This window comes from Aspergillus melleus, assembly GCF_016097325.1.
Source record: "Aspergillus melleus strain CBS 546.65 chromosome Unknown contig6, whole genome shotgun sequence".
Taxonomy (NCBI): domain Eukaryota; kingdom Fungi; phylum Ascomycota; class Eurotiomycetes; order Eurotiales; family Aspergillaceae; genus Aspergillus; species Aspergillus melleus.
The window spans coordinates 1,039,176-1,064,679 of NW_025763375.1; the positions used below are offsets into that span (position 1 = coordinate 1,039,176).

The 25,504-nt window shown below is 54.2% G+C and overlaps 11 protein-coding genes across 11 annotated transcripts; 3 read left to right on the forward strand and 8 right to left on the reverse strand.

Moving 5' to 3' along the window:
• Nucleotides 1-1,950: 1,950 nt before the first annotated feature.
• Nucleotides 1,951-2,415, forward strand: LDX57_010131 (uncharacterized protein; the record flags this gene model as incomplete). The annotated part of the gene is made up of 1 exon (XM_046091876.1): nucleotides 1,951-2,415. The coding sequence occupies one exon, from the start codon at nucleotides 1,951-1,953 to the stop codon at nucleotides 2,413-2,415; it is 465 nt and encodes a 154-aa protein (XP_045947853.1).
• A 97-nt stretch (nucleotides 2,416-2,512) lies between these two features.
• LDX57_010132 (sulfatase family protein) lies at nucleotides 2,513-4,572 on the reverse strand (the record flags this gene model as incomplete). Its single annotated transcript, XM_046091877.1, has 5 exons — nucleotides 2,513-2,915; nucleotides 2,968-3,089; nucleotides 3,179-3,668; nucleotides 3,732-4,204; nucleotides 4,278-4,572. The coding sequence occupies 5 exons, from the start codon at nucleotides 4,570-4,572 to the stop codon at nucleotides 2,580-2,582; spliced, it is 1,716 nt and encodes a 571-aa protein (XP_045947854.1). The 3' UTR covers nucleotides 2,513-2,579.
• Nucleotides 4,573-5,145: 573 nt separating this feature from the next.
• On the reverse strand, nucleotides 5,146-7,695 carry gla1_2 (glycoside hydrolase 15 protein). Its single transcript, XM_046091878.1, has 5 exons — nucleotides 7,281-7,695; nucleotides 6,892-7,178; nucleotides 6,704-6,800; nucleotides 6,004-6,647; nucleotides 5,146-5,933 (listed from the first exon to the last, which is right to left on the reverse strand). Exons 1-5 carry the CDS (start codon nucleotides 7,492-7,494, stop codon nucleotides 5,340-5,342), a joined length of 1,836 nt encoding a protein of 611 aa, XP_045947855.1. The 5' UTR covers nucleotides 7,495-7,695; the 3' UTR covers nucleotides 5,146-5,339.
• LDX57_010134 (putative extracellular lipase) lies at nucleotides 7,677-10,270 on the reverse strand. Its single transcript, XM_046091879.1, has one exon. The coding sequence runs from the start codon at nucleotides 9,536-9,538 to the stop codon at nucleotides 7,847-7,849; it is 1,692 nt and encodes a 563-aa protein (XP_045947856.1). The 5' UTR covers nucleotides 9,539-10,270; the 3' UTR covers nucleotides 7,677-7,846.
• Nucleotides 10,271-10,489: 219 nt separating this feature from the next.
• Nucleotides 10,490-11,170, reverse strand: PAD1_2 (UbiX family flavin prenyltransferase; the record flags this gene model as incomplete). The annotated part of the gene is made up of 1 exon (XM_046091880.1): nucleotides 10,490-11,170. The coding sequence occupies one exon, from the start codon at nucleotides 11,168-11,170 to the stop codon at nucleotides 10,490-10,492; it is 681 nt and encodes a 226-aa protein (XP_045947857.1).
• A 293-nt stretch (nucleotides 11,171-11,463) lies between these two features.
• On the reverse strand, nucleotides 11,464-13,743 carry LDX57_010136 (Zn(II)2Cys6 transcription factor; the record flags this gene model as incomplete). The annotated part of the gene is made up of 6 exons (XM_046091881.1): nucleotides 11,464-11,504; nucleotides 11,557-11,642; nucleotides 11,703-12,485; nucleotides 12,545-12,776; nucleotides 12,827-13,083; nucleotides 13,130-13,743. 6 exons carry the CDS (start codon nucleotides 13,741-13,743, stop codon nucleotides 11,464-11,466), a joined length of 2,013 nt encoding a protein of 670 aa, XP_045947858.1.
• A 309-nt stretch (nucleotides 13,744-14,052) lies between these two features.
• Nucleotides 14,053-14,586, reverse strand: FDC1_1 (Ferulic acid decarboxylase 1; the record flags this gene model as incomplete). The annotated part of the gene is made up of 1 exon (XM_046091882.1): nucleotides 14,053-14,586. One exon carries the CDS (start codon nucleotides 14,584-14,586, stop codon nucleotides 14,053-14,055), a length of 534 nt encoding a protein of 177 aa, XP_045947859.1.
• Nucleotides 14,587-14,602: 16 nt separating this feature from the next.
• Nucleotides 14,603-15,613, reverse strand: FDC1_2 (UbiD family decarboxylase; the record flags this gene model as incomplete). The annotated part of the gene is made up of 1 exon (XM_046091883.1): nucleotides 14,603-15,613. One exon carries the CDS (start codon nucleotides 15,611-15,613, stop codon nucleotides 14,603-14,605), a length of 1,011 nt encoding a protein of 336 aa, XP_045947860.1.
• Nucleotides 15,614-18,101: 2,488 nt separating this feature from the next.
• On the forward strand, nucleotides 18,102-18,856 carry LDX57_010139 (flavin reductase family protein; the record flags this gene model as incomplete). The annotated part of the gene is made up of 2 exons (XM_046091884.1): nucleotides 18,102-18,155; nucleotides 18,230-18,856. The coding sequence occupies 2 exons, from the start codon at nucleotides 18,102-18,104 to the stop codon at nucleotides 18,854-18,856; spliced, it is 681 nt and encodes a 226-aa protein (XP_045947861.1).
• Nucleotides 18,857-20,135: 1,279 nt separating this feature from the next.
• Nucleotides 20,136-23,843, forward strand: LDX57_010140 (putative MFS peptide transporter). Its single transcript, XM_046091885.1, has 6 exons — nucleotides 20,136-20,836; nucleotides 20,904-21,020; nucleotides 21,079-21,301; nucleotides 21,357-21,725; nucleotides 21,786-21,940; nucleotides 22,003-23,843. The coding sequence occupies exons 1-6, from the start codon at nucleotides 20,344-20,346 to the stop codon at nucleotides 22,680-22,682; spliced, it is 2,037 nt and encodes a 678-aa protein (XP_045947862.1). The 5' UTR covers nucleotides 20,136-20,343; the 3' UTR covers nucleotides 22,683-23,843.
• On the reverse strand, nucleotides 23,541-25,474 carry LDX57_010141 (flavin-containing monooxygenase; the record flags this gene model as incomplete). The annotated part of the gene is made up of 1 exon (XM_046091886.1): nucleotides 23,541-25,474. Exon 1 carries the CDS (start codon nucleotides 24,999-25,001, stop codon nucleotides 23,541-23,543), a length of 1,461 nt encoding a protein of 486 aa, XP_045947863.1. The 5' UTR covers nucleotides 25,002-25,474.
• Nucleotides 25,475-25,504: the final 30 nt, after the last annotated feature.

Consider the following 25,504-nt stretch of genomic DNA (forward strand, 5'->3'; position numbering starts at 1 on the left):
GATTGAGCTGCGACGTGAGCTGACCACTGCCAAACAGAACCCTCAAGCCGCGAACTCCGCCTCCGCAAGTGCCCGACTCTACCCTATTCCCGAATTAGCAATTGTTTATTCTATTAAAGCACATCAGTTATGGTCTGCACAAGGGGAAGTCTAGAAGAGTTGTTTTGTCTGTTCAGAAAGTGGTTTGCGTCTGAGTTCTCATGATTACTAGGAAGTTCAGATAGCCTGTTAAGAATTTTAGCTGTCGGTGAAATGTTATGCGAAATCTTCCTTGTAGAACAGAACTATTAGGGATTTTATTCTCCCCGGAGGTCCTCCATCGATAGTAAACCTCGGCAGCAGCACCAACTGTGGTAGTTAGTTGAAGGGCGCCACTCTAACTCAAGTTAGATTCGGCCTACGACTCCCCCACTCAGCAAGTCTGACTGGAGTTAGTGGTACTACAACTCCGCAAAACCCCAGATTGTTCAATCTCCGAAAACAGCCTATATTGAACTTACTGACCACTCAGAGGCTGCGGAGTAGACTACCTTACCTGTGGCAAAAATGGGCTCTTCCCTTTCTTTTCTGCTGTGGATTTGAATGTTCTACTTCTAGGCAGCTAAAACAGGAAGTTGTTTCAACTCACCCAACTGCATCCCGATTTCGGGGAGAGAGGCTGGAATCATCATCACCGCCGGAAGAAGAATCCGGCTAAATTTTCTACGCTCTTTTGTATCTTTTGCTATAAGATACGAACTCACGTTCACATTTATCCAATCATTAGAAATCTGTGTAATATAAGAAATTTGTAAATGATAAGTATTCTCTATGTTATCTTTTGAAAAAAAATCCGGTTATTATCAAGGATTGTTCTTCCGCAGAGACAGGAGTCCACGCTTGAAGAGAATCCTTTTTTTCAGGCATCTATGAACTTAGCCCTAGCTCGATCTTCGAGAGGAATTGCTTCAGCTGTAAGCATATTGTAAATGAATCCTAGGCACTGTGCTGTATTTCGTTTCTCTCAGGCAGACCCCGAGATGAGATGTGAAGAAATGGCCTTAATTCACCCTCTCTCTACGAGTAATCACGAGTCGAAGGTGTCCGGCCATGTCCGTCTATATCCTAATCCAAACTCACTTTGAATCTTGAATGCCAACACCCTGTGGTCTTACATGTCTCATGTTCTCGTTCATATCCCCTGTCAGCAAACCCCAGCAAACCATACTAATCCTAGCAAACATTGACCCGTCGGCAAAAATTCCCTTCTCTCCCCAGACCAGACCATCGATCACCATTAACCTAATTCACCCCCCGGCTTATGTCTCCAAGCTGCAAATGTTTATATTAAACCCCGCGTACCCTGCATGAGACTACGCCGGATTTAGGAATCAGCATAAGCATGGGGAGCTGGGGAATCTAGAGCGCCGGGGTTTGATTCGTTGGTGGTTAGTTTGAGTGGATTAGATACCATCGAATGTTTAGTCAACGGGTTTGTTTGCTTGATCTTGACTGTGAGAGCTCTCTCCAAACTGCAATGTGTCTCTTTGTATACTCCTCTATGGACGAGTATGTGTATGTACCCCTCCCTTGTCCTTTGCAGTGGCGAGACTCTGACGTCGGATATTAGGGACATCTGGGCCGACTGGAGGAGGGTATTGGTGGACTGATGATGCCGGTAAAGGCGATGGCTTCGTGTTCATTGATTCGCGTTGCCAACGATGAGTCTGAGATGAGGTGGCAGGATAATAGAAGAGTATGGAAGCGTTGGATCATGGTCTACTACGTTGAGTAGAGTGAGGACATGACTCAAGTATTGCTACGAGGCAGTATAGATACCTTTGCCAAATGTATAAATAGACAGCAAAATCCCATCAACTACATTCAGAATACTATCCATCCATCCATCCATATCTCCTCCATCCAATCCACCCAGTTCCTCCACTCTCATACCAAACAACCACCAACAGAATGCAACTCACCTCCCTCCTCACCCTGGCCCTCGCCAGCACGGCCGCCCTCGCTGCCCCAGCCGCTGCCCCCGAAGCCAAAGACACCCAAACCCTCTCCAAGCGCGGCGTCGAGACCATCTACCTCTCCAACTGCGTCACCTCCGGCTCCGCCTACAACCGCAGCGGCATGTTCTACTACCCTGACGGCGACCAGTCGCAGAACGGCGAGCGTCCGGCCAGCGGCAACTACGCGTCCGTCAACGGCGGCAACCTCGTCGGCTGGGAAGGTCGTTCCGTGTCGGGCACCTTTGGGTCTGGCGTGACGTTTACCTCGAGTATCACGCCTGGTTCGCATGCTGCGTTTAGTTGGTCGGGGAGCGGCACGAATGGGTATAGGAGTTTTAATTGTTATCGCGATAATGAGCGGTTTTTGTTTAATTCGGCGAGTTGGGGGAATTGTTATTCTGTGTATTATTGTATTTAGTTGAGAGTATTCTTTTTCTCTCTTCCCTTGGTTGGGACGGCGGTGGGTCAAGTGGCTTAGGGCTTAGGAATATGAGGATTATGAGACAGATCATTATTCATTTCAAGCACAGAATATATACACGCATACATCTGGTATCTTTACTTATAGATCAGTAAGATCAATCAAGCCCACGCATCCCAGCTCAACCCATCCCGGAACTCCAGTCCCACCTGCGCACCCTCATTGCCGACCAGATATCCGTCCAGACACGTCTCGTACGATACCTTCGGCTGCTTGCGGTAGAAGGCATCATATCGGGAGTCCAGCGCCTGGCGCAGACTCTGCACTTTCCCGTCCGGATGCAGAACCTCCCACGGCTTGATGCAGGTGGCGCCCTGGCAGGACTTGAGCACGAGCAGGAGAGCGTCGAGTCGGTTGATCAAGGCGGGGAGGGGGCGCGAGAGAAGCGTCGTGCCGTTCTTGGTCGTGTAGATGTTGTGCAATTGGTAGGGGTCGGTCTGTTTAGGTCAGTATATTAGGTCTTGATCATGCAAGAGGGGGTAAACGCACCGAGAGATCATAAAGTTCGTGCTCGTTGGTGCACCAGACCGAGTAGTAGAGGTTGTAATCCTCGCCGATGATGCGCGCCGACTTGTACGTGTTGTTGGGCGTGTTGGTTGAACCACCGGGACCTGTTTTCTTGTTAACCCCTGGTCTCCAGATATCCATCTCCTCATACCCATGAGAGAGACGGAACAACCATGAGAGCAAAAAAACATACCGATAGCAGCATATTCGCCCTCGATGACACTCCTCCCCCAATACTCCACCGTGACATGCTCATGCGCCACCGACTTCGACCCGGTCTTCTTCAAGGGCATCGGCGTGCCGTCAAAGTCCTTGCGCAGCGGAATCCCCGCCAATTCGAAGAAGGTCGGCACCAGATCGATATGCGTCGACACGCTGTCCTCCGTCTTACCCTCCGGGATGCCCGGTCCGCGAATGTAGAATGGCACGCGGATGTCCTCTTCGAATCCCGTCGTCTTGCCCGGCGGCAGACGGTGCTGGCCGATGTGGAACCCGTTGTCCGACGAGTAGATGATGTACGTGTTGTCGATCTCGCCGCTCTCTTCAAGTCGGTCAAGAAGCTGGTCCACGAGTTCGTCGACGCCTTGCAGCGCGCGCAGTCGCTGGCGGTAGTAGTGGTCCTCGTAGTCGATCACGGTCTGGTTCTTCAGAGGGAGGTTGCTCAGCCAGCTGGGCCCGGTGTACTGCATTCTCGTTAGTCATATGCGTTCTCAGACGGCGAAGGTATCTGAAGACACGGGACATACGTTAACAGGGTTAAAGCTCGGCGTCCGAGGCACCTTCGCATCAGCAAACAAATGCGCATGCCGCGGCGCCGGAATTGGCTCGCTCATGATCGTCGGACTGGACGCCCCCACCTTATCAATGTTCGAGTGCGGCGCGATGGGCGACACCGTCAGGAAGAATGGCCTATCGCCCTCCAGCGCGTCGTCCAGGAACCCCAGCGCCTTCTCGGTGATCACGTCCGTCGTGTACTGGCCCTCGTAACTGCGCGGCGGCTCGTGGTTCCGCTGGTAGGTTGAGTTGTAGTAGGAGTAGGTGAAGGGGTCGAGCAGGAAGTCGGAGCCGTTGAAGCCCTTGACGAAGGGGTCATTGTAGCTGGTGACGCTGTGTGCGTTGAACAGCTTGCCCGTGTAGAAGGTGTTGTAGCCGGCTTGTTGCAGCCACACGGGGAACCAGTTGTCGTTGAACCCTTGCGAGACAAATTTAGGATATCCTCCTGCGGAACTGTTAGCTCTGATTGCCGAGGTACTCTGTATGAGTTCTAGACAGTCAATGTTAGGAATACGTACCCCATGGCGGACTCACGTCCGTGACATTCGTGTTATGCGCCTGCCGCCCCGTCCAGAGACTCACGCGCGACGGACAGCACAGCGCCGTCGTGACGAAATGATTCGTAAAGTCCACGCCCTTCTCCTTGATGCGGTGCAGAATACTCGGCGTGTAGGCGGGCGAATTGAGCTGTAGATCCTGGTCGTCGGTCAAGACGAAGAGGAAGTTGGGCGGTTTGCCCTTCCCCAGGGTTTGCTGGGAGGTGGCCTGCGAGACGGCCAGGCCGGAGAGCGCAGCCAATGCGGTGATCTTCATGCTGTGCTTATCAGACAGGAATTGGCCTGGATCTGGGTGAGAGGGGTGTATAGCGAGCTGGACGAGGTGCCTCTATATATGCGGAGATATGTACAAGCTCCCACAATGTGTAGATTAACTGACAGATGGCGCGTGAAGTCGGCGGGATGATGCCATCGCGGCCGTTCCTGAGTCGGTTGGAAGAAGTCGGAGCTCTCTGAAGGACCTTCATCGCAGGGACATTTCCCTCCGGAATGCTCTCAGACGAATGCAAGGGGTGGCTCGGCTACGATGTGGCCCACCGGATGATGCTATTGCCGACGATCGCGCAGATTCGGTGGAGAAGTCGGAGCTTCTCTTTTTTAGTGGAATATTGCATCACGATCGTCCAATAAACGGGCCATTGGGTAGTGATCACCGGTGGAGTTTATTGATTCTTGGGGAAGCCGCTTAGGGTTATGTTCGGGGGTTCGTCGGGATGAAACTATTGACCTCTGGTTCCTGACCATCCGCCATATTATTTATTCCAAGTGTCACGGTTCCCAGCAATAGCTTTGTGATACTCTACAAGTCAATAATGCGACCTGTTCATTTAATCAATTGATGAAGAAACCGAAGAGAAAAAGCGAAGAAAAAGGCTCCACCGCGGCCCGATTACGTGCTAGACTCTAAGATGAGCTCATCTGCTAAGGAATCACTAAGTTAACCGAGATGCCTGAACTCGAATGAATGCGGAGGAACTTCATGCAAAGCAGTTATACTCCGTAGCCCGTAATGACAGGAAGCGATCACCGCCATGTATCCTTCTGCGTCTTCCCACTTACTCCGCAGCCACCTGCCACGCTAAGGCTGCGATTCGGATCGCTCTCCCAAGTCACCGCGCCATTCTGCACGCGAATATACTTGTACTCGAACGTCTTGTCCACCGGCACGTTGACTGTGCCGTACCATATCGGGTTGCTGCTCGTGTAGCGGTCCGCGCTTAATGCGATCGCACTGGACGGGCTCCAGGACCCCAGTTCCGCGATCGAGCCGACTACCTTGATGTCCTGGCCATAGACCGTCGTGGCCGTCACTTCGAACGTCACGGCGACCGCCGTGGGCGACGCGCAGGGGACCGACGTGCCCGGGGTATCTCCGATAGCCGGCCAGCTGGTGACGGCGACGCTGGAGTACGTCCCCGTTGCGGAGGTGGCGGTGCACTTGGTCGGCAGGGATGTCGCCGCCGTCTCGCCCCAAGACGGTGGCACCACGGCGTTGCGACGACGGTTCGCCGTTAGCAGAGCGGCGTATGACCAGGTGAGATCGCGTGCCGATGTCTGCTTGCCGTCTGCGCGGGTGATTTGTTCGGCCATTGACCCGTTGGAAGCGGCGTAGGTTTGCTGGTAGTGTGGTTAGACTGACCTGATACTATCTGGGCACTTTCACTGTAGTGAGGGTAAGGCAACATACCACGACACTCACGAATCCATCCGCATATGTCTTGACAGCATTAACCAAACTCGTATACTTTGCGCTCGACGACGCATAGCTTCCCACGCTGGCCGAACTGTCCAACGCTTGGAAGAAGGGCAACGACACGTCGGTGATGCTCAGCTGGCCCAGCTTATCCCACTGATACAGGGCATCATACAGCTGCTCCGCCGCGGCCAGCGTCGTCAGGAACCACGGGTTGCCCCCGTAGTAGACGTCCTCGGCGTAGCGACCCACGGCAACGGCCTCGTTGGCCTTGCGGCCCGCGTTAATGGCATAGATGGACCGGAACGAGTCTACCACGGCCTTGTGGTTTGCCAGGGCGCGCGGCGAGCACGGCTGGAAGGTCACGTCGTCGCACGCCGCGGCCGGGTCGAAGGTATGGATGCTGCCCAGCAGAGTGTTGGCGTCTTTGCCAGTTCGCCCGCCGCCGAAGTTCGCGAGAATGTACTTGCCGGATCCCGACCAGAAGGATTGCAGGTAGCATCGGATCTGGGGAGCCTGCGAGTCGCAGTAGGAGCATGACGCGCCGACGCTTTTGGCGAAGGCGCTGCCTTCGACCAGGGCGCGGTGCGACACGGCGATGGTGAAGAAGGACGATCCTTGTACTTCTTCCCAGAGGTCTGCTCTTCGTTAGCGCATTCATCTCGGACAAAAAGAAGGAAAAGGAGGAGCTCACCAAACCCGGTCTGGTTCCAGTACTGCGCCACATACGACAGATCATTTCTCACGACCGGCCAGATGATGTCCTTTGCTACGGCGGTGTAACCATTGTCCTGCAGAGCTAGTCAGTCATTCAGCCTGCATCGCTATCATTCCATTCCCCGGAAAGACACATCGCAAAGAGAGGTAAATAGAAAAACATACAACTAGCCACTCTCCAAAGCCCACCAACGCCGTAGCCCTCAGCGCCGGCCCGTCTCGCTGCGGCCGACCCCATCCGCCGGTGAACGCGCTCTCGTCGGCGTTGAATTTAGCCTCGCCGAGACCTGCCCCGCTGGCTAAATTACCGGAGGGGTTTGACACGCCCTGGATGCGGGCCTGCGAGGTGACGAACTGCTCGATGGTGGGCAGCAGGGCCTTGTCACCGTCGCGGAACAGGTCGATTAGGGTTTTGAGGACCAGTCCGGAGTCGCGAGTCCAGGTGTAGAAGTCTGTGAAATGTTAGGGGTGCCTCGGAATGAGAAGGTATCAGGGAAAATAAGAAATTTAGTCCTAGAGATGCTTGATGAAACGAAAGATGAGAGAGAACGTACAATCAGGGTCACTCCGACTCGGACTCGCAATCACGACGCCAGAGCGCGCACCTGGCACCCAGGCCCCGTCGGCGCCGATATTATTCAAGATCGCTGTGCGAGAGATGTCTTCTTCCTGTTCGAGCCATGTGTCGAGACCAGACTGGCGAGGGAAGAGGGATGGAACAGCAAAGGAAGGGGAAATGAATAACAGTAGGAAGTGTAGGGACCTCATGGTGAAGATGCACGAAAAGCACAGTTGAAAGAACAGATGAGGAATGAATCTTCTCAGGGTAAACCAAGAAATGTGCCCAATTTATAGACAAGGTCGAATCAGGCCACCGTCTCGCCTGAAGACACCCCCGTTGTATAGCAGGATATATAGACTCGACTAGACTAAGGTATGTACAAGTCCGACGCCAATCATCGCCTCTGCCTGCAGCCACTAATCTATAATATTCCCGGGGAATCGCCGTCCCCTGTCAATCATCCCCGCCTGACCTGCAGAACTTCGCTTGCATGATCTTTCTTTGTCTCTCCCTCCTAAGCGAGCCGATAAAACGGCTACTGAGACCGACACTAGGTGCTTATATGTGGAACGAATCCACATTGTCCAGAATAAACTGGTACGCCTCCGATCGGAAATCATCCTTCAGCAACCGTCCGGAATTTGCCCTGAAGTTCATCAGCTGCTGGTCCTCGCTCCACTGTGGCCACTCCATAAAGTTGCCTCGTCGCGCGTTCGGGTCCAAATCGTACACGAAACTAAAGTAGTACGTGTGAATGGACCGCGACGCGTAGTTGGGCAGAATGCCGTAGAAGACCTGCAGGATGTCGCTGCCATGGAACGTGCCCATGACGGGCGTGCCGTAGTCGTAGGACGACAGGTACGACCAGCTAGGCACGTCCGGGTGCGCGTCGTGCGCAAATTTGAGCAGCGCGCGCCGAGTCAGCGTGAAGGTCAGATCGCCCAGGATGGCGGCCAGGCGTTTGAACTGCGGATACCAATTATTGAATATCCCCGTGCGGAACGGTGAACCGTCCGTGCTTATGCTGGAGTAGGTGCTGACGAGCTCCTTCAGCTGTGCCTTCGACGCGCCGTGGAAGAAGTACTTCTCGAAGTAGCCGACCAGGTCGTCGGTTGTCGTGATGTTCGACTGGAACAGTGCGAACAGCGTGCCCTCGTCCTCCTGGTCGCCGATGATGAACGGCACCTTCGCATACTTCCCTTGCTTGCCCAGCACATCCGGACTGTCGGTCAGCACCTTGCCATCCGGTCGAGGCAGATAGGACAGCGCCACCGAGTGATAACTCAGCAGTCCCGGCACCGAGTTGGCCGCGTTGAGGAAGTCTGTGTAGTCCAGCCCGCGTAAACACTCCAGCGTGTCACTCGCTGAGTCGCATCCGGCGTAGTCCACCACCTTATCATATACCGCCTGTCCCTTGGCGCTGTCCACCGGGTCCGCCGGCACGGCGCCGCCCGAGTTCATGATGGCGCCGCGGAACAAGGGCTTGCCCTTGTAGTCGATGTCACCGCCGTATAACAGCATCTGGTCGAAGACCGAGATGGCGCCGGCGGACTCGCCCCAAATGGTTACCTTCTCTGGATCGCCACCAAACTCGCCGATGTTATTGGCCACCCATTCCAGAGCGGCGCGCTGGTCCAGCAGACCCAGGTTGGACGCGCCGTCGGCCAGGATCTCCTTGCCCGGCATGAAGCCGAAGCCGCCCACGCGGTAGCTGATGGCCACGAACACGATCGGCATATCCTTATCCATGGAGCTGCGCACCAGCGGCGCACCGTCATACATGAACGACGATCCTAGCTCAAACCCGCCGCCGTAGATCCACACCAGCACGGGCAGTTTGCTGTCTGCCGTCGTGCCGGCCGGCCGCCGAATGTTCACGGACAGGCAGTCCTCACCGGCGTTGGTGACCTTTTGGAAGATAGGAATATTGGCGAGCATGCCCACCACCGAGCCGGGAAATTCGGTGTTGTCCGTCGAGAAGAAGAATTGCGGACATGACATGGCGATGCCTGTCGCCTCAACGGTGCCCAGTGAGGACTCTATCGGCTTAGGCGGCTTCAATCGCAGCGACCCGGTCGGCGGCTGCGCGAACGGCACACCATTGAAGCTCTCAACCCGAGACCCCGAGCTCCCCACAATGGTAGCCTCGGGGTGTGCGATGGTCACGGTGGGTGCGGCGCGCTTGGCAGGCGCCGCGAGGGCCGGGGAGACGACCAGCAAAGACAGGAGAAAAGAAGAGATGAAGATCATGATGCCGGGTGGAGACCTGATCGCGGTGAAGAAAAGAAGAACTCCTCGTTTGGAGAGGGGGGACCAGGTCGATCTATATCTACATGGCGGGCTGACTAGTTCATTCACTGGCGTTCCTGCGCATGTTCATCCCTTGCTTGGCTGCTCTGATCCGTTCTCCTACTCTTTCTCGTTCATCAGGATCATCCATGTGGCTCCTCGGTTGGAGACCATTCTTCATCGTATCATTCTTAGCTTGTCGGCCAGAATAGACGAGGATGACCCTTGTTCTAGGCAGCCGGAGACATGTCAGTCACGGTCACTATGCAAGACCTTCCTCGTGGACAAGGATCCCAGGGTCAGCCGATAGCAAGACAGGGATCCCCGGAGAACCCAAGAATAGCAGAACCACTGCATGTAGAATGCGCAACACGTGAAGAGCCGAGGCTGGGAACAGACCAGCTCGGTGATTTTGCAGTTATTCAAGAGAGTTAGGGCATCTTCGCCCCATCCGAGTTGACCGACTGGGGAGGAGAATGCAACGGTTGGCCGTGATTCTGCAGGAGGGGAACAGCTAGAATCCTTCGCCCGTCAGCATTCACCTAAAAGATCCAGGAGGAGAAATCAAATCCACTTCCTTCATCCACTTCTCACTCTCCACCGGCCAATTCTGCGGGGTTAAACGCGGGGAAATTCCTCAGGCTTCGGATGTGATCGGCGGGTGTCCAACTCAATTCCCTCATCTCACAGGCGGTCCTCGTTTGCCCAGCCAAATAGCGTCAACTCTCGTCGTGGTCAGTTCGCAACCGATGCTGGCTGGTGCCTGGCACGCTTTCCTCTTTCCCCTTTCCGTCCCCTGAGTGAGGTGCGAATCCAAGAAAGTCTATCGTGATATTATGTCTATTATACAGAAAGTCGAGTCTAGGGTATAAGCCAAAAAAAGAAAGGAATCCGTCAGGCGCTGCTCGGTAATCATTTCTCCCACCCGTTCCATCGCTCGAAATCGCCCGTGTCCAAATCAAAAAGATCCAGCATGCGTCCGACGCTTTGATCTACCAGCTCATCCAACCCGCCGGCCTTGATGTAGAAGGCCGGTACAGGTGGAAAAATTATGGCACCGGCCCGAGTCACCTCCAACATGTTCCGAAGATGAATCTCACTCAACGGCGTCTCACGCGCTACCAGTACCAAACGTCGGCGCTCCTTGAGCATGACGTCGGCCGTACGCGAGATCAAATCGTCGCAGAACCCCGTGTAGATGGCTGCCAAACTCTTCATGCTGCAGGGTACCACAATCATTCCGTCGGTGCGATATGAGCCACTAGCAATCGGGGCCGCCATGTCGTTGATGTTGTGGACATGGTCTGCCAGCGCTTTCACGTTCGACGGATGGTAGTCCGTCTCGTATTTGATTGTTGCCTCGGCCCATTTGCTCAAAACCAGATGGGTTTCCACGTTCAGGCGCCGTAGCGCAATGAGAACCTTGATGCCGAGAACTGCCCCTGTCGCTCCGGTCATGGCAACCACGATGCGACGGCGTCTGGCCGGCGGGGGATTGGCGGGACGAGGCTGACTCACGTCCATTTCGGTCGGGCTAGGAGGGGTCCGAGTGGAGGAGGGCGTAGAGGAGCCCGAGAAGATGGAATCAAGCATGTGTTCGTGTTTGTTGGTGGTATGTAGAGTGAATCGCAGTCGGAATATGAAGGCTGACTGCTTCGTTGCTGAGAGGTGATGGTCAAAATGATGATGAACTGTTCGAAACCGGTCAGTCTAGAGCGAGGACATACTTATAAAACCGAGTGGCGCGAGGCTCACCCACTTTGGCCTGTCAATTTCTCATGTTTCAAACGTTTTCCAGAATTCTATCGTCGAGGTCCCGAGCCCCCGAGCCTCCGAGGGCGCCGACGGCGAACATCCCAACGGCTGTGGATACGGCCCCGTTTCAACTACAGAAAGCCGTTTTCCTGCGAAAAATCGAATAGGGGCACTTCCAGTCCCTCAGTTAACATTCTTTACGCGCTTTGTCATCCGGTTCTTACCGTTCATGATCGAGTCCAGGTACGAGATCGGTGATACTCCCGTCTGGTCCAAAGTTCCATAACCCTCGGGAAACACAGGGAAAAACCTACAGTTGTTGGCAAGACTTGTCAGCAGCAGAACGGCCCACACAGGAGTGGAGACTGACTGGTTTTCTGGAAATAACGCTTCCAAGTACGGAGGATTTTCACTGGGATGGCCTTGTTCCCTGCTCTGATCCAGAGCGTTCCCCACCGCGTTGCGCAGGGTAATTAAGGCCCGGATGTGCCGTTCCGACAGCCACTGACCGTTCTGCGAGGCCGCGTTGCCTACGCTGCCTACTGATCCGGCGGCAGAAAACACTTCGATGACCCGTTGCTGCAGGTCGCGGCATTCCGCGTCATTCCGAGTTTCTTCCCAGATGCACAGCAGCAATGTCGAGCTGAGCACCGTGTGCACCATCGACCAGCTCCGCAGAGGCACGATGCTCAGGGCCTGAAATTCGAGAAATGCCTTGGAAGCATCTATTAGACTGGTCTTCGCACGTGTTCGTAAAATGTCGTACCACGCCTCCTCCCGAACTTGAGAGCTTTTAAGGGCCGGGCGACTCAGGACCGAACCGGCAAGCGAGAGATGCATTTTCAAGGCCAGATGTTCCAGATTATGATGTAACGTTCTGCAGTCCCCGCGGTTGCGTAGGTGCGGCTGGGCACGTTGGAAGACTGCATCCAAGGAGTTCAGCATCTCGAGTGCGCGAGTGACTTCCTGCGCATCGCGAACTTCGCTGGTGGTAATACCCAGCGCTATTCGACACACGTAGTGCATGATCTCGGTAAAAGATAGGTCCAGTCGGTTGAAAATCGAGTTGTCCGGTGTCCAGCCAGCAATCGATACGACGGGAGGTCGATCGTAGCATAGACAGAGCAGACTGTCTTGCCAGACAATGGTGAACCTATACCAGTCAGCCGCTGATGCAGACGAGAAAATGATACCCTGATCATCGCTAATTACCACAACTTCCGTGCTTTCACTTGTATGTATCCAGGCAACCGTGCGGTACTCTTCTCCGTGTGCAGACCCAGCGTCTGGGCCAATCGAACCGTCGTCCCAAGCAGAGCCCATGCCGCTTCCGACTGACCATTATTTTGTAGAGTGTTTCCCACAATCAACATTGTCTGAATGATGTCCATCGATGGTCGGAAGAGAAAGTTGGCCAGACGAAGAGCCTGAAACGACCGACGGGCTAATCCGTCAAGGTCAGAGGCACATCCTTCCAGATAGAAAGCTACTTACCAAAGTCATGGCAGATTTCTGTTCGCTGCGGATGTTCTAAATCAGAATAATGAGCTCCCGCAGCCAACGTAGCAAGCAACAAGCTGATATGCCCGATTGATCGATCCGTGGCCCACTTGTCCGATATCTGGGAACTGTCCCTGAACTCCCCTGAGGCATATGCATTGAGATAGGTACAGAGATCGATTTCAAACCGTTCAATATCCACCAAGATTGGGTTGAACGGGTAAGCCGATAGACGGTAGAAATGAAAGAACCTGCCCAGGGTTAGCCACAGGCCCGACAGGGGGAAGTACCACGCACTTCAACACTTCTGTCCGCTGCGGAATGATCCGAACAAGCTCTTGCCACCGTTCCTCCGGCGTCTTGGGATCCATAAACGGGTAACTACCATAAGTGTTCTGCAAGCCAAGGACTGAGCCAACCTCGTGGGCGATCGACCCGCTGGCATCATGCGTGCGATTACGCACAATCGACACGATCGAGTTATCTCCCGAGTAGATATACTCATTCTCTGGCCCATCCATTGACGAGTTCCTATGCAAGGAGGCACTCGCGGCCTGATCCGGAGGCTGCAGTTGCGAACCCGACTGCCGGGGTGTCGGCGGTCCCGACAGCATGATCGACTGCGGTGTCACGGCATCCCCAGACGCCCATGTGTTCAGGTCCGGCGGAGAATTAAAGCGCCCCTGCGCGGGATGATTCGCTCGAGTGTTAGATTCTTCTACATCGTATGCGCAGATCTCCGGATGGCCGCGTCTGCGACAGGTCTTGCACGGCTGCGTACTGTCGCATTTCACCTTCCGTTGGCGACAGGGATAGCAGGCCTTTTGCTCGCGTTGCTGCTTGCGTTTCAATCCCAATACTCGGTCGATCTCCTGCCGGTTGGGGTGAGTATTATTATTATTGGCGGCCATTTTCCGACGGTGTGTCTTGGTGTCTCGGACTGGATGCTTGGTTGTGTCGCTCGGCCCTTCGGAGCGTCGCTGAGTCAGGACTGAGTCAGGCCTTCCTGTTTGGGGCATGCGGGGACAGGCCTGAATGCTCAGGAATCCTTTTCACTGCTTGATTTTACTGACCAGAATTTTGTTTGGACATGCAATATGTGGGCTTTTCTTGTGAATTGTGTGTTTTGCACAAGTATGATGACATCTTTATGCTATATAACTCTATTCATTCTAAACAGATACTCACAATATACCAATCTAAACCAACAAAAGAAACATTTACTCTAGCTTGCTAAATCCCATCTTCTCCCAGTTGCTCTGCACCTTTTTCTTGAGCTCATCCGGGTAGGAACTTCTAAAGTCGGCCGCCTCCCAGTCCCGGCCGGTGGTATACTCCGTAGGCATCAGAGCATCCGAAACCACCTTGCCTCCCTGGGCTTTAGGGCCATTTCCATGCGACATGTACGGCACGAGCGGGAAACCGCGGACGTCCTCGTACAAGGTCTCGTCCATTCCTGGGCGACACCGCGTGGAGAATGCCCACATCACGTCCTTGCCGTCGTAGACGTCAATGTCGTCGCCCACCAACACGAGTCGGTGGATGGTATATCCGGCTTTATGGTTGAAAACAAGGTCACCGACCTTCTTGCGGAATTCGAGGGAGGTGAGTTTCAGGCTGCGCAGCTTGGTTGTGTCGACTCGCAGCGCAACCCAGGTCACTTGGGATTCGAAGGGCGCGAAGGCATCGGTTATGGGAAGGTTGTTCTGCTGACAGATCTTGCGGATCTCAGCCGCGGCCAGGGATCCGATCATGGTGTGCTGGTGCAAGTTAGATATTATCCTGTAGCTCGGTTATAGTCTGGGAACATACCGTTTCGTCGGTCAATCGACCACAGGATGACATAGGGAGGATGGGGTTATTCCGATAAGTGATGCGGTTCACCTTGTACTTGGGACAGACATGCGCGTCGCCAGGGAACACATAGCCGTGCATTTCACCGAACGGGCCCTCGGGCACGCTTTCGGTGATAGACAAGGTACCCTCAAGAACGATCTCCGACGTGGCCGGAACGTACAGATCGTTCGTGTCACACTTAACCAGCTCCAGGGAAGATCCGGTCATGGCGCCCACGTAGCCCGCCTCCGTTACGCCGTCGGGAATGGGCATGCTAGAAGCCATGATGGCCGCGGGCGGGACACCAAAGGCCAGGGTCCAGGGGACGTCCCGTCCTTCCTTCTTCCACATTTCGTGGATCTGCCAGATGTGCTGAGGCGGAATCACAAGGCCGGTCAAATGTTTCTCATCGTGCACCATGGCGCGAGCGATCGACCAGTTGGTCCATTTTCCATCGGGCGACTGGACGATATGCATGCCGTAGGTCTGAATATATTTGCCGCCATCGGATTGGTGAATGAGCGGAGCAGGTAGCTTGGTCAGGTCAATCTGACTCTCCTCAAGGACGTTCTCCTTGCATGGCCCGGTAGACACGATCGTAGGCTGGATGGGAGGCATGCTGCTGGCAGACAGCATCTTGTCAAGGATCTCACGCATGGACGCGGTCGGAGGCAGGGCGAGGTGGCGAGCGAGACGGCCGTAACGATCGGCGGAGGACTTTCTCAGGGAACCAGGGGCACCCAGGATGCGGAAGAGGCCGTTCTGCGTGCCGATGACATTGTTGAACAAGGGTGCCTTGTCGTTGGTCTCGCAGACGAGTCGGGTGATGGCTGCGGCCTCGAGGTTTGGATCGACAGGGGTATCAATCTCGACAAGGTCATCGTCTGCCTTAAGGGCGTCGACGAAAGAGCGGAAGCAAAGATGAGGTTGTTGCTGTTCAGACATGACTGCGGTTTGATCTTCGTGATAACGATGAAGTTGAGTCCGTTGGCTGAGCTGACTGGGACATCCAGAGGCCCGACTTATATAAATAAGACATCTTTGCAAGTCGGATCAGTCGGAACCAGAATTAGGGACTGAAAAGGATGCATTTTTCTGGATCGTGCTATACAGTGATGATGTCTTGGGGCTCGGAGGCTCGGAGGCTCGGGGCATTGCAAGCCCACACCGGAGGTTTCTCGGGTTTCAGGTTCAGTTATTGGGGACGTTCTGAACTCACTCAGCACGGTCGGACTGACATTTCGTACGATGTAAGCAGTCCTGCTAGCTTTACCTTACTGTTGGAATGCTTGTCGTATGGCATCGCTTACTGACCGAACCGCAGGTGTAGGATGCCGGAATTGTATGAAGCTCTAGCTCTGCAGCGAGGCTATCAAGCTACGGCCGAAATGTGGGTCAGCTGATATGCAGGCTAACTACAATAGGCAGGTACAAATCCACAAGCGAGTATCAGTCGATATGGCTCAGTGTACAGTACATTCGATCCACAGTGGGCTTAAGGTAGCCAGGTCAGCGGTTTTCAATCAATTCAAAGATTCTCCACCTTTGAAGTACAGTCAATTGCTGGTCTCTATGAGCAGTTCCTCGACGACCTTCACGTTGGCTAGGAACACAAGCTTAGTCGTAGGTTAGCTTAATAGGCAGTGTTCTGGTAAATACTCCAGGGTGTTGTGTGTTGATTTTGGAAAATATATATCTATATATACATATATCTTACCCGTTTGGGGCCAATTCTGAGCGTTTTCTCGTTCTACTGAGCTGGTTGCCTTTTGTAGCGAGGCAACCTCTTCATCCGTCTTTTTAATCACTCTCTAACAAGATTTGGGTCAATTGATCGTTCGACTGATTACCTGCAAAGATCACAACTATCTGGCAGGATGGTATCACGTGACTCCGAACAAGGCTCCCTAATCCAAGGTCGTCCCCTATGTCTTTTGTCAGCCGAAGTATAAGTATTGGTCATGTTTCAGACATCGTTGCTAGCGGGATGATCTTGAATTGGAAACGCTGTTTTAATTGTGGAATGAAGAAAAGCACATCAAGAACACTGGAATATACCACGGCCTTTTCAAGAATAGATCATGTACAAACGGAGGATATGTCTCCTCAGGAATATTGATATGTATTGACAAGTGAAATACTGCTGAATTCTAGAGCCTTAATTGAAATATTCTTGTGCTCTTCTCGTTCTTTCAGGTCTGTTTGAGGGATTTTGCTTTAATAGCTATCATTTTGGACTTCGTTAATACGCAACAAACAGAGCAACACGGGTTTCTTCGCTTTGTTCAAACAAAAAGATGGAACTTGCCGTAAAGTAGCTATGTCAGTCTAGAGAAAGACCATGATTGATGATTTAAAGCCTCCCTTCCACCTGCTTAGTGCTTTCTTTTCTGACACCTATCCTTCATTTTCCAACATCACGACACGGTGATATCCACCGAGACCAAGAAATCAAGAAATACGTACCACCCATATCAGTCTCCTCCAAAGCGCTTCGCATCATTAGAAGATTGAAAATCCAACCCGGCAACGCCGCGCAGGCCTCTTTTCCAAAGTCAGGGATAGATTGGGCACGAGAAAAACCAAGACCACAAGCAAGATGAAGCACAATATATTCAACATTGAATCAGCCCTAGAGACAAAGCTCTCTCTTGAAGAGCACTTGGAGAGAGCAGTCCGCTCTCGACCATCGGGCACAAGGGACCCCAACACTCAGTTCTCCACATCAGAAGAGCTAGTGTACATGAAAGCCGCCGTGAGAGAGTCACAGATGTCGCTTTCCCTCCATAATCTTATGATCCGGCTTTGCGAAGAATTTAACACGGAACTAGTGGACATCCAGTTTGATCTGGTTGTGGATGCGCACTTGGGGTTCAATCCCCAAGTATGCATAACGACGCGCGAGGATGTTTCTGATTCGAATCGAAAGGATATGGAGGAGTTAGTCGGGCGGATCTTGAATACGATCAACCTCGCAGCCTGCGGGTATTTTACTGCAGGGAAGGTTTAGAGCGGCGGACATGTTTGGCTGTTTTGAGCCGGGTAAATTGCTCCAGACTGCCTTCCATGTTAATTTCGTTTATGTCTCTTCTGTAGAATGCTAGTTATACCGATCAATTGATGTATTACCTATGAACATGTCACAATGACAATGAAACCTGGAACCATTTGCAGAAGCGTATAGTTCGGAGAGTCGGGCGCTCGGTCCCCACGAGTGGGACTGGTGGGACTCGGAACGTTTTATCGGGAGTTGAACGGGAGTTGAACGGGAGTTGAAGAGGGGGCAACTTGGTGCTTGTCTCTTGTACAGTACAACGACCGAGTGTTTATTAAGTTGCGAATCCCCAAGAGAAGCGAGATCGTACAGAACCGATAATTGCAGTGTAACACACGAAGCATAAGCATCGCCACTCTAGCCCCGTCAGCTGCCACTATGTTTTACGAGCCCGGCGTGACCGAACACAACCTGCCGCGGGATCCTTTCAAGGTGAGTGACGGACAAAGAGCAGAGCATCGCATGGGACGGAGCGACAAGATAACTAATAATACCCACGTTCAAAGGCCTGTGTCATTCCGCGACCGATCGGGTGGATCTCGACGCAGAGCAAAGACGGCCAAGCCAACCTGGCGCCGTACTCGCAATTCAACAATCTCACGTTTGACCCGCCGTACGTGATATTCTCGTCCAACCAGACGGCCGAAGGCAGCCGCAAAGACACGGTGGTCAACGCCGAGGCGACGGGCGAATTCGTCTGGAACCTGGCCACCTGGGATCTGCGCGAGGCGGTCAACGTCTCGGCCCAGCAGTTCCCCTACGGAGTCGACGAGTTCGAGCGGGCGGGGGTGCACAAGGAGGCCGCCCGACTGGTCCAGGTGCCCATGGTGGAAGAGTCCCCGGTCAAGTTCGAGTGTCGCTACCACTCCACCGTGCGGCTGCCCGGCAATCCGCCCATGGGCACGGTGGACGTGATTATCGCGCGGGTGGTGGCGGTCCATATCAAGGACGAGGTGCTGACGGACGGTATCTTGGACGTGCGCAAGACGCAGCCGATCGCGCGATGCGGGTACTACCAGTACGCGGTGGTGCGCGACACGTTTGACATGCAGATTCCGGGCATGGGGGAGGTCATGTTCGGGCTGGAAGGCAACGCACGGAAGAACCGCGAGTTCGGCGATAAAACCGAATGAGCTGCAGGGTCTGCGATAGGGAGGGTGACTAGTCCCTGTTGGGGTGTAGATAGTCAATAGTCAATTGATATGAGAGTTAGACTGTCAGTCAGGCCAGGTAGTACGAGAGGTCACTGGGGCCAGAATGAATGGAATCGCTCGAAATATCTCCGACAGTGTCTGGATGCGGTCTAGCGCGGTGATTTAATTTAATCCCCGATCCTGGGACCCTGCGAGAAGCTATCAGAGCAGTTCCCGTTAGTAATAGCGCCCTCCTAATGCGCTCTCATCTCCTCCGTGTACGGGGTAACCTGGACAGCTCCCTGTCTCCCCCCCTCCTTCTCCAGGAACTCTATGGGAACGACCAGTCCTTATCAGGGTGGCAACTGCAAGGCCAACACGCCGTTGACCGGGATGGACCTGGCTGACACCGGATTGGATCCCGATAAGGCGCTATATCAAGGGACTATTTGACAGACATGGGCGGGTGGAGTCGGATATTTCTTATATTTTAATCGTATTATCTCTGTGTAGACAGACACTAGACAGTCAGAGCGGTGACACTGACTAGGTAGAGATAGTGATATGGCGGCGCGATGGCGCGATGGAGGCCCGCCGGTCGTCCAGCTCTGGGCCCGGTTTGGACGGGGGTCTATCCGGGGGAGGGACCTCAACCACATGGCCAAGCGGACGATAATTGGCCCCCCTCCTATCAGCCAAGCGGTAGGGTTGCATTCCAGCCTGCCAGCCAAGCCCCGTGCCAAGCCCCGTGCTTATTTCCGCCACTGTCCCCTCGGCCAATCCCTGCACTTGTCCGACGCCCCTCAAGCCCCCGCCAAGGCCCGCTATGCCGCCTTGGTGTCTTCCGCTTATCAGCCAGCGAGGGAGAGTCGCTGTCACTGGCTGCTCATGCGTCGGTTGGGCCCGAAACTTGGCCAGGTGCCTAGGTACTGTTAACTGTACACAGTGTACACACTACATTGTGTAGTGCCCAGACTACTCCGGAGTGCCACTCCTCGCCTGTCCTCGCCTGTCCAATGCGCCAAGATGAGATTAGCCCGCTTCTGGCCCTCCTTCCGAATGGTAAACGAACAAAAAAAAAATACAATAATAAAACAAGATAAATAATAGAACACAGAGAGAAAAAAAAGAAAAGAGGAACGGAAGAGGAGAAGGACAAGCACGGTTACCGACGGTTACATGGCCATCGTCTCAGGTCGCAGCGATAAAGCCCCAGGGAACTATGGAGGAAGATGAACTATGGTTGGTGGCCACGGTGGTGCAATCCGCTGCCAGACCAGGCCGCTAGTCAGTGTTTAGCGGAGGAGGCAACCCGATAGGAACCTGCCTGACTCTCCCTTGTCGCACTCTCTTGATAATTCCGATTGTTGATAATTTAATTTCCTCCGGCTGATTGGGCTTCCCCATTGGGTAGGTGTTGTGGCACGCGATAACCAGCCCGGATTGCTAGCTGCGGCGACTCTGTAGTCGGTTCCCTTTTTCCCTGGATGAGTCTGTCCCACCCACCTCGACAGGCTATTAAAGTCGCATCCCTTCCTCTTCTGTCGCCTTCCCTCTCGGCCTCCTCTCTTCTTCCCTTTCTTTTTCTCCAGACGACTCCACCCCCAACCTCCTGTCGATCCGATCGTTGTCTACTCCCGGATCTCTCGTCTGCTTGTCCCTGCGGCGCCATGAATGCCTCAGATCCCGCCGATGTAATGGAGGTCGCGCGCTCCCACGTGGCCTCCCATGAAGCTCACGAGAAGAAGTCGCTCGACAAGGAGCTTGCCATCTCCCCCAGCATCCAGGAAGTCCCCGCGTCCAAGGAGGTGGCCAACTCGTCCACCGGAGGCGACGATGCTCACCTGCACCACGAGCTGCCCACCGAGGCCGAGCTGGGAGAGCTGCGTCGCGTCGCGGGCCCCATTCCCTGGACCGCTTATACAGTGGCCTTTGTCGAACTCTGCGAGCGTTTCTCCTACTATGGAACCACTGCGGTTTGTACGTTTCCCATCCACCCTCTCTCCGGGTGTCACAGTTGCGCTAACCATGGGAATCGCCCCTACAGTCGTCAACTTTATCCAGCGTCCCCTGCCGGAAGGTTCTACCACCGGTGCCGGTTACGATCACAGCGTGCCCGGAGCTCTGGGTATGGGTCAACAGGCGTCGACTGGTCTGACTCTGTGTAAGTACCTCGCCTCTCTGGAGCGAGCGAAATGAAGACCCTCTTCTAACAGACGCAGTCAACTCCTTCTGGTCGTACGTCATGCCTCTGGTCGGTGCCTACGTCGCCGATCAGCACCTGGGACGTTTCAAAACTATCATGTGGTCGATCGCGGCCGCCTTGCTCGGTCACACCATTCTTATCATCTCCTCCATTCCCCAAGTCATCTCCAACCCCAACGGCGCCATTGGATGCTTTGCTGTTGGTCTCATCATCATGGGTGTGGGAACGGGTGGTTTCAAGTAAGGACCGGCGCTGAAGAGTGGATGGACCGACAGAACTAACTCGAGCTCACAGGTCCAACATCTCTACCCTGATTGCCGAGCAGTATCGCCAGGAACACCCCTACATCAAGACGTTGAAGTCGGGCGAACGCGTCATCGTGGACCCCGCCGCCACCGTGTCCCGAATCTACCTGTACTTCTACATGATGATCAACATCGGCTCTATCCTGGGTCAGGTCAGCATGGTGTACGCGGAGAAATACGTCGGATTCTGGTTGTCGTTCTTCCTGCCCACTGTTTTGTTCATGTGCTGCCCCACGGTGCTCTTCCTGTGCCGCAACAACTACAACCACGTCAAGCCGACCGGTTCCGTTTACCTTCAAGCCTTCCGAGTCTGGAAGATGGCCATGAAGGGTCGTTGGTCCCTGAACCCTGCCCGCCTGTGAGTTCATTTATTCTCCTGCCGCCAGAAGGAGGCAAAAGCTGATTTCGACCGTTACAGTTTCATCAAGAACCCTACGCCCTTCTGGGAGCCCGTCAAGCCCTCCGCCCTTGGCCCCAACAAGCCCGCATGGATGATCTTCGACGACGAGTGGGTTGACGAGGTGGCCCGTGGTCTCAAGGCCTGCACAGTGTTCTTGTGGTACCCTCTTTACTGTACGTTTTCTCTGCCCTTGCATCTTGCATGCTCGATGGAACGCTGACTGACGGCTGAACAGGGCTGGCATACAACCAGATGTTGAACAACCTGACCTCGCAGGCTGCCACGATGCGACTGGGCGGCGTCCCCAACGATATCATCAACAACCTTAACCCCCTGTCCCTGATCATCGCCATCCCCATCATGGACCAGGTCCTCTACCCGGGACTGCGCCGCATGGGCATCAAGTTCACTCCCCTGAAGCGTATCACCGCTGGATTCATGATGGCTACACTGTCCATGGTCGCTGCCGCCGTGACGCAGCACTACATCTACAAGCTGGGAGACTGTGGCAAGGAGGCCAACTACTGCCTGGACGAGCTGAACAAGCACTCGCCCATCTCCGTCTGGGTGCAGGCGCTGACCTACGTGCTGGGCGGTATCTCCGAGATCTTTGCCTCCGTCACTTCGCTCGAGTACGCCTTCACCAAGGCCCCGCGCAACATGCGTTCCCTGGTGCAGGCCGTCGCGCTGTTCATGAACGCCATCTCCTCGGCCATTGGACAGGCACTTGTCAGTCTGTCGGTGGATCCCCTGCTGGTGTGGAACTACACTGTCGTGGCCATCCTGGCCTTCGTTGGCGGCGTCGGTTTCTGGTTGACCAACTACAAGCTGGACGGCGAGGAGGATCGCCTGAACAACCTGAAGCAGAGTCGGTACGAAGGCTCGGGCGTCAAGGGCGACGAGGAGGCGCGATAATCTTTTTTCATTTTCTTTTCCTTTCATTCCCTTTTGTTCTAATTGCCATGTGACGAAGAATCCGATGTGAAAGGACCGAGACGGGTTACGCAAGTACGCTGGATAATATGTAATAAAAATGGTTGAATACCAATCAATGGACATACGGAGTCGGAACACACCACTCTATCTAATCTCTACTCGATTTTCTCGTATGTTGGTCTAGAAAACCCGTCGGGCCAATCTCATCCCATTATTTCGTAGAAATTCGAAATATCCATGAATATCCGCAGCCACACCCAAAGTCAAAAATGTAACCAGGTTCCAACCAATAATTCCTATTCCTAAGCCCAACCCGATATATTTAGTTTTTTGGAACCTTCTTTCCCCGCACGGATCCCTAGGTCGGGTCGGTCCCCTTTTTTCTTCCCCGGAAATCAAAAGCAAAACGAAAAGGAGAATAAATTAGAGTTCCGGGAAAAACCAATCCATGTGTAATGGAAACTCACCTCCGTCATTCTTAGCGCATCTCTAAATTATTTAATTTACTACTAGTAAGTAGGTTTCGTGGAAATGCGGGGAAGTGCGGAATGCGAAGGAATTGCGGAGTCAAGTGCCGAAGGACGGTTATACGGGGTTACATTGACCTATTTTCGGCGAGGAAGTGACGTGAGAAAGGATTCATATATTGTAATCATGTCATATCCGGTTAACGTAACACGTACTCCATTTCATGTCAATCGTCTCATGTAAAGAAAGGCAAAAATATCCACACCAGGAAAAAAGATAAAGAGAGGAGAAAGGAAAAAGAAGAAGCAACGCCAGATCTAATATCAACACCTCCAGGGTTCCTTACATCCTCATATTAGTACGTACAACCTACAACAGCTTCTTCGTCTCCCCCGTGAACTCCATACACTCGTCAATCCGCCCCTTCTGTGCGAACTTGATATCGTCCAGATAATTGTCCCGCGGCACCCAGGGGCCCCGATCCGCCGCCTTGGGCAGATCGCGCTCGGCACGGGTCAAGTACGTCGATTTGAGATTGAGCAGCGGGCGCGGCTGAATGGATTCGCGCTGCGCACCGTCGAGTCGCGGTACGGCGGCCTTCGCGCCGCGCGCGTCGAGTTCGCGTATCAGTCGTACCAGGAACTGCGCGGTGGCGTCGGCTCCCAGCGTCCATGAGGCGTTAGTGTAGCCGATGATGCACAAGGCGTTGGGCACGTCCTGCAACATCATGCCGCGCCAGAGGTATTTCTCCGGGATATGCTGCGGGATGCCGTCGACGGTCAGCGACGCCCCGCCGCAGATCTGCATCCGCAGGCCCGTCGCCGTGACGATGATGTCGGCGTCTAGCGTCTCACCCGAGTTCAGCTCAATGCCTGTGGACGTGACTTGCCGGATGGTGTCGGTCTTGACGCCGGCGCGCCCGGTGTGTAGGCTTTGGAAGAAGTCGCCATCCGGCGACACGCAGAGTCGCTGTTCCCAGGGGTTGTAGCGTGGGCGGAAGTGTGGATCGAAGGGGATGTGGGCGGGCAGCCGGCGGGAGACGTTCAGGCGGAGAAACCAGCGGGCCACGGCGGGGAGGGCTTGGCAGAAGAGGAAGAAGAAGCGCGAGGTGATCATCCAGTTGAGACGCTGCAGCCGGCGGAAGACTCCAGTGGGGAGGAAGTAGCTGAGCAGGGTACGGCGTTTGTTGGGCAGCGACAGGATGTACGTAGGACTGCGCTGTAGCATCGTGACGTGCTCGGCCTTCTCGGCCATTTTGGGGAGCAGCGTGATGGCGGTGGCGCCGCTGCCGATGATGACCACCTTCTTGTTGGCGTAGTCGAGGCCCTCGGGCCAGAACTGCGGGTGGATGGTTTGCCCCTGGAAGGCCTCTAGATTGGGGATGTCGGCCTCCAGCGGCCGGTGGTAGTCGTAGTAGCCGCTGCCGAAGACCAGGAAACGCGTCGTCAGCGAGTGCGTCTGCCCGTCGTGGTCGACGCTCAGCGACCAGTTCTGGTCGGCGGACGACCAGTCCGCTCCCAGCAGCTGGTGCTGAAAGCGGATTTTCTTGTCGATGCCGTGTTTCTCAGCGGCGTTGTGCAGGTATTGCACGATGAGCCGGCCGTCGGCGATGGGACAACCTTGGTCCCAAGGATGCCACTCGAACCCGAAGGTGAACAGGTCCGAGTCGGAGCGGATGCCTGGGTAGCGGAAGAGATCCCAGGTGCCACCGAGATTGCTGCGAGCTTCTAAGATGGCATATCGCAGGTTGGGATATTGAGACTGGAGCCGGTAGGCGGCGTTGATGCCGGAGATACCAGCACCGACGATGATAACGTCGAAGTCTTCCATGGTCCTTGTGATCAATTAAGTAAAGAACGATGAGTCATGTACAAAGCAATAACGATAATAAACCGTGATGTTGAGGAGATGAAGGCATTTTTATACAAGGATTGATAGACCACAGCAAAAACCCATGAAAATGGGTGAGGAAGCGAGACACATGCCTCGGCTACCCAAAACAGAAACGGTCGCGAGGCGGCGAGGAGAAGTCTGGGGAAAGACCGAGGAAAAAGGGGAGTTAATTATACCGACCGAAGATTGAGACGACCGAAGAGTCCGAGGCGACGATCGTCCAAGTTGTGAAGAGTGAAGGCAAATGGCAGATCCACCCGTCCATCCTTGCCTAATGCGGCAACCAGTGCGAACTCACATGTGGCGGCAACCCTAACTTCGTGCTCGTGCCTTGTGTACATCGTACATCACCTCGCTTTATACTCTATACTCTACACTCTGTACTATATACTATATATCTTCTGTCGCACATGTGTCACTCCCCCCACCGTCATCATATC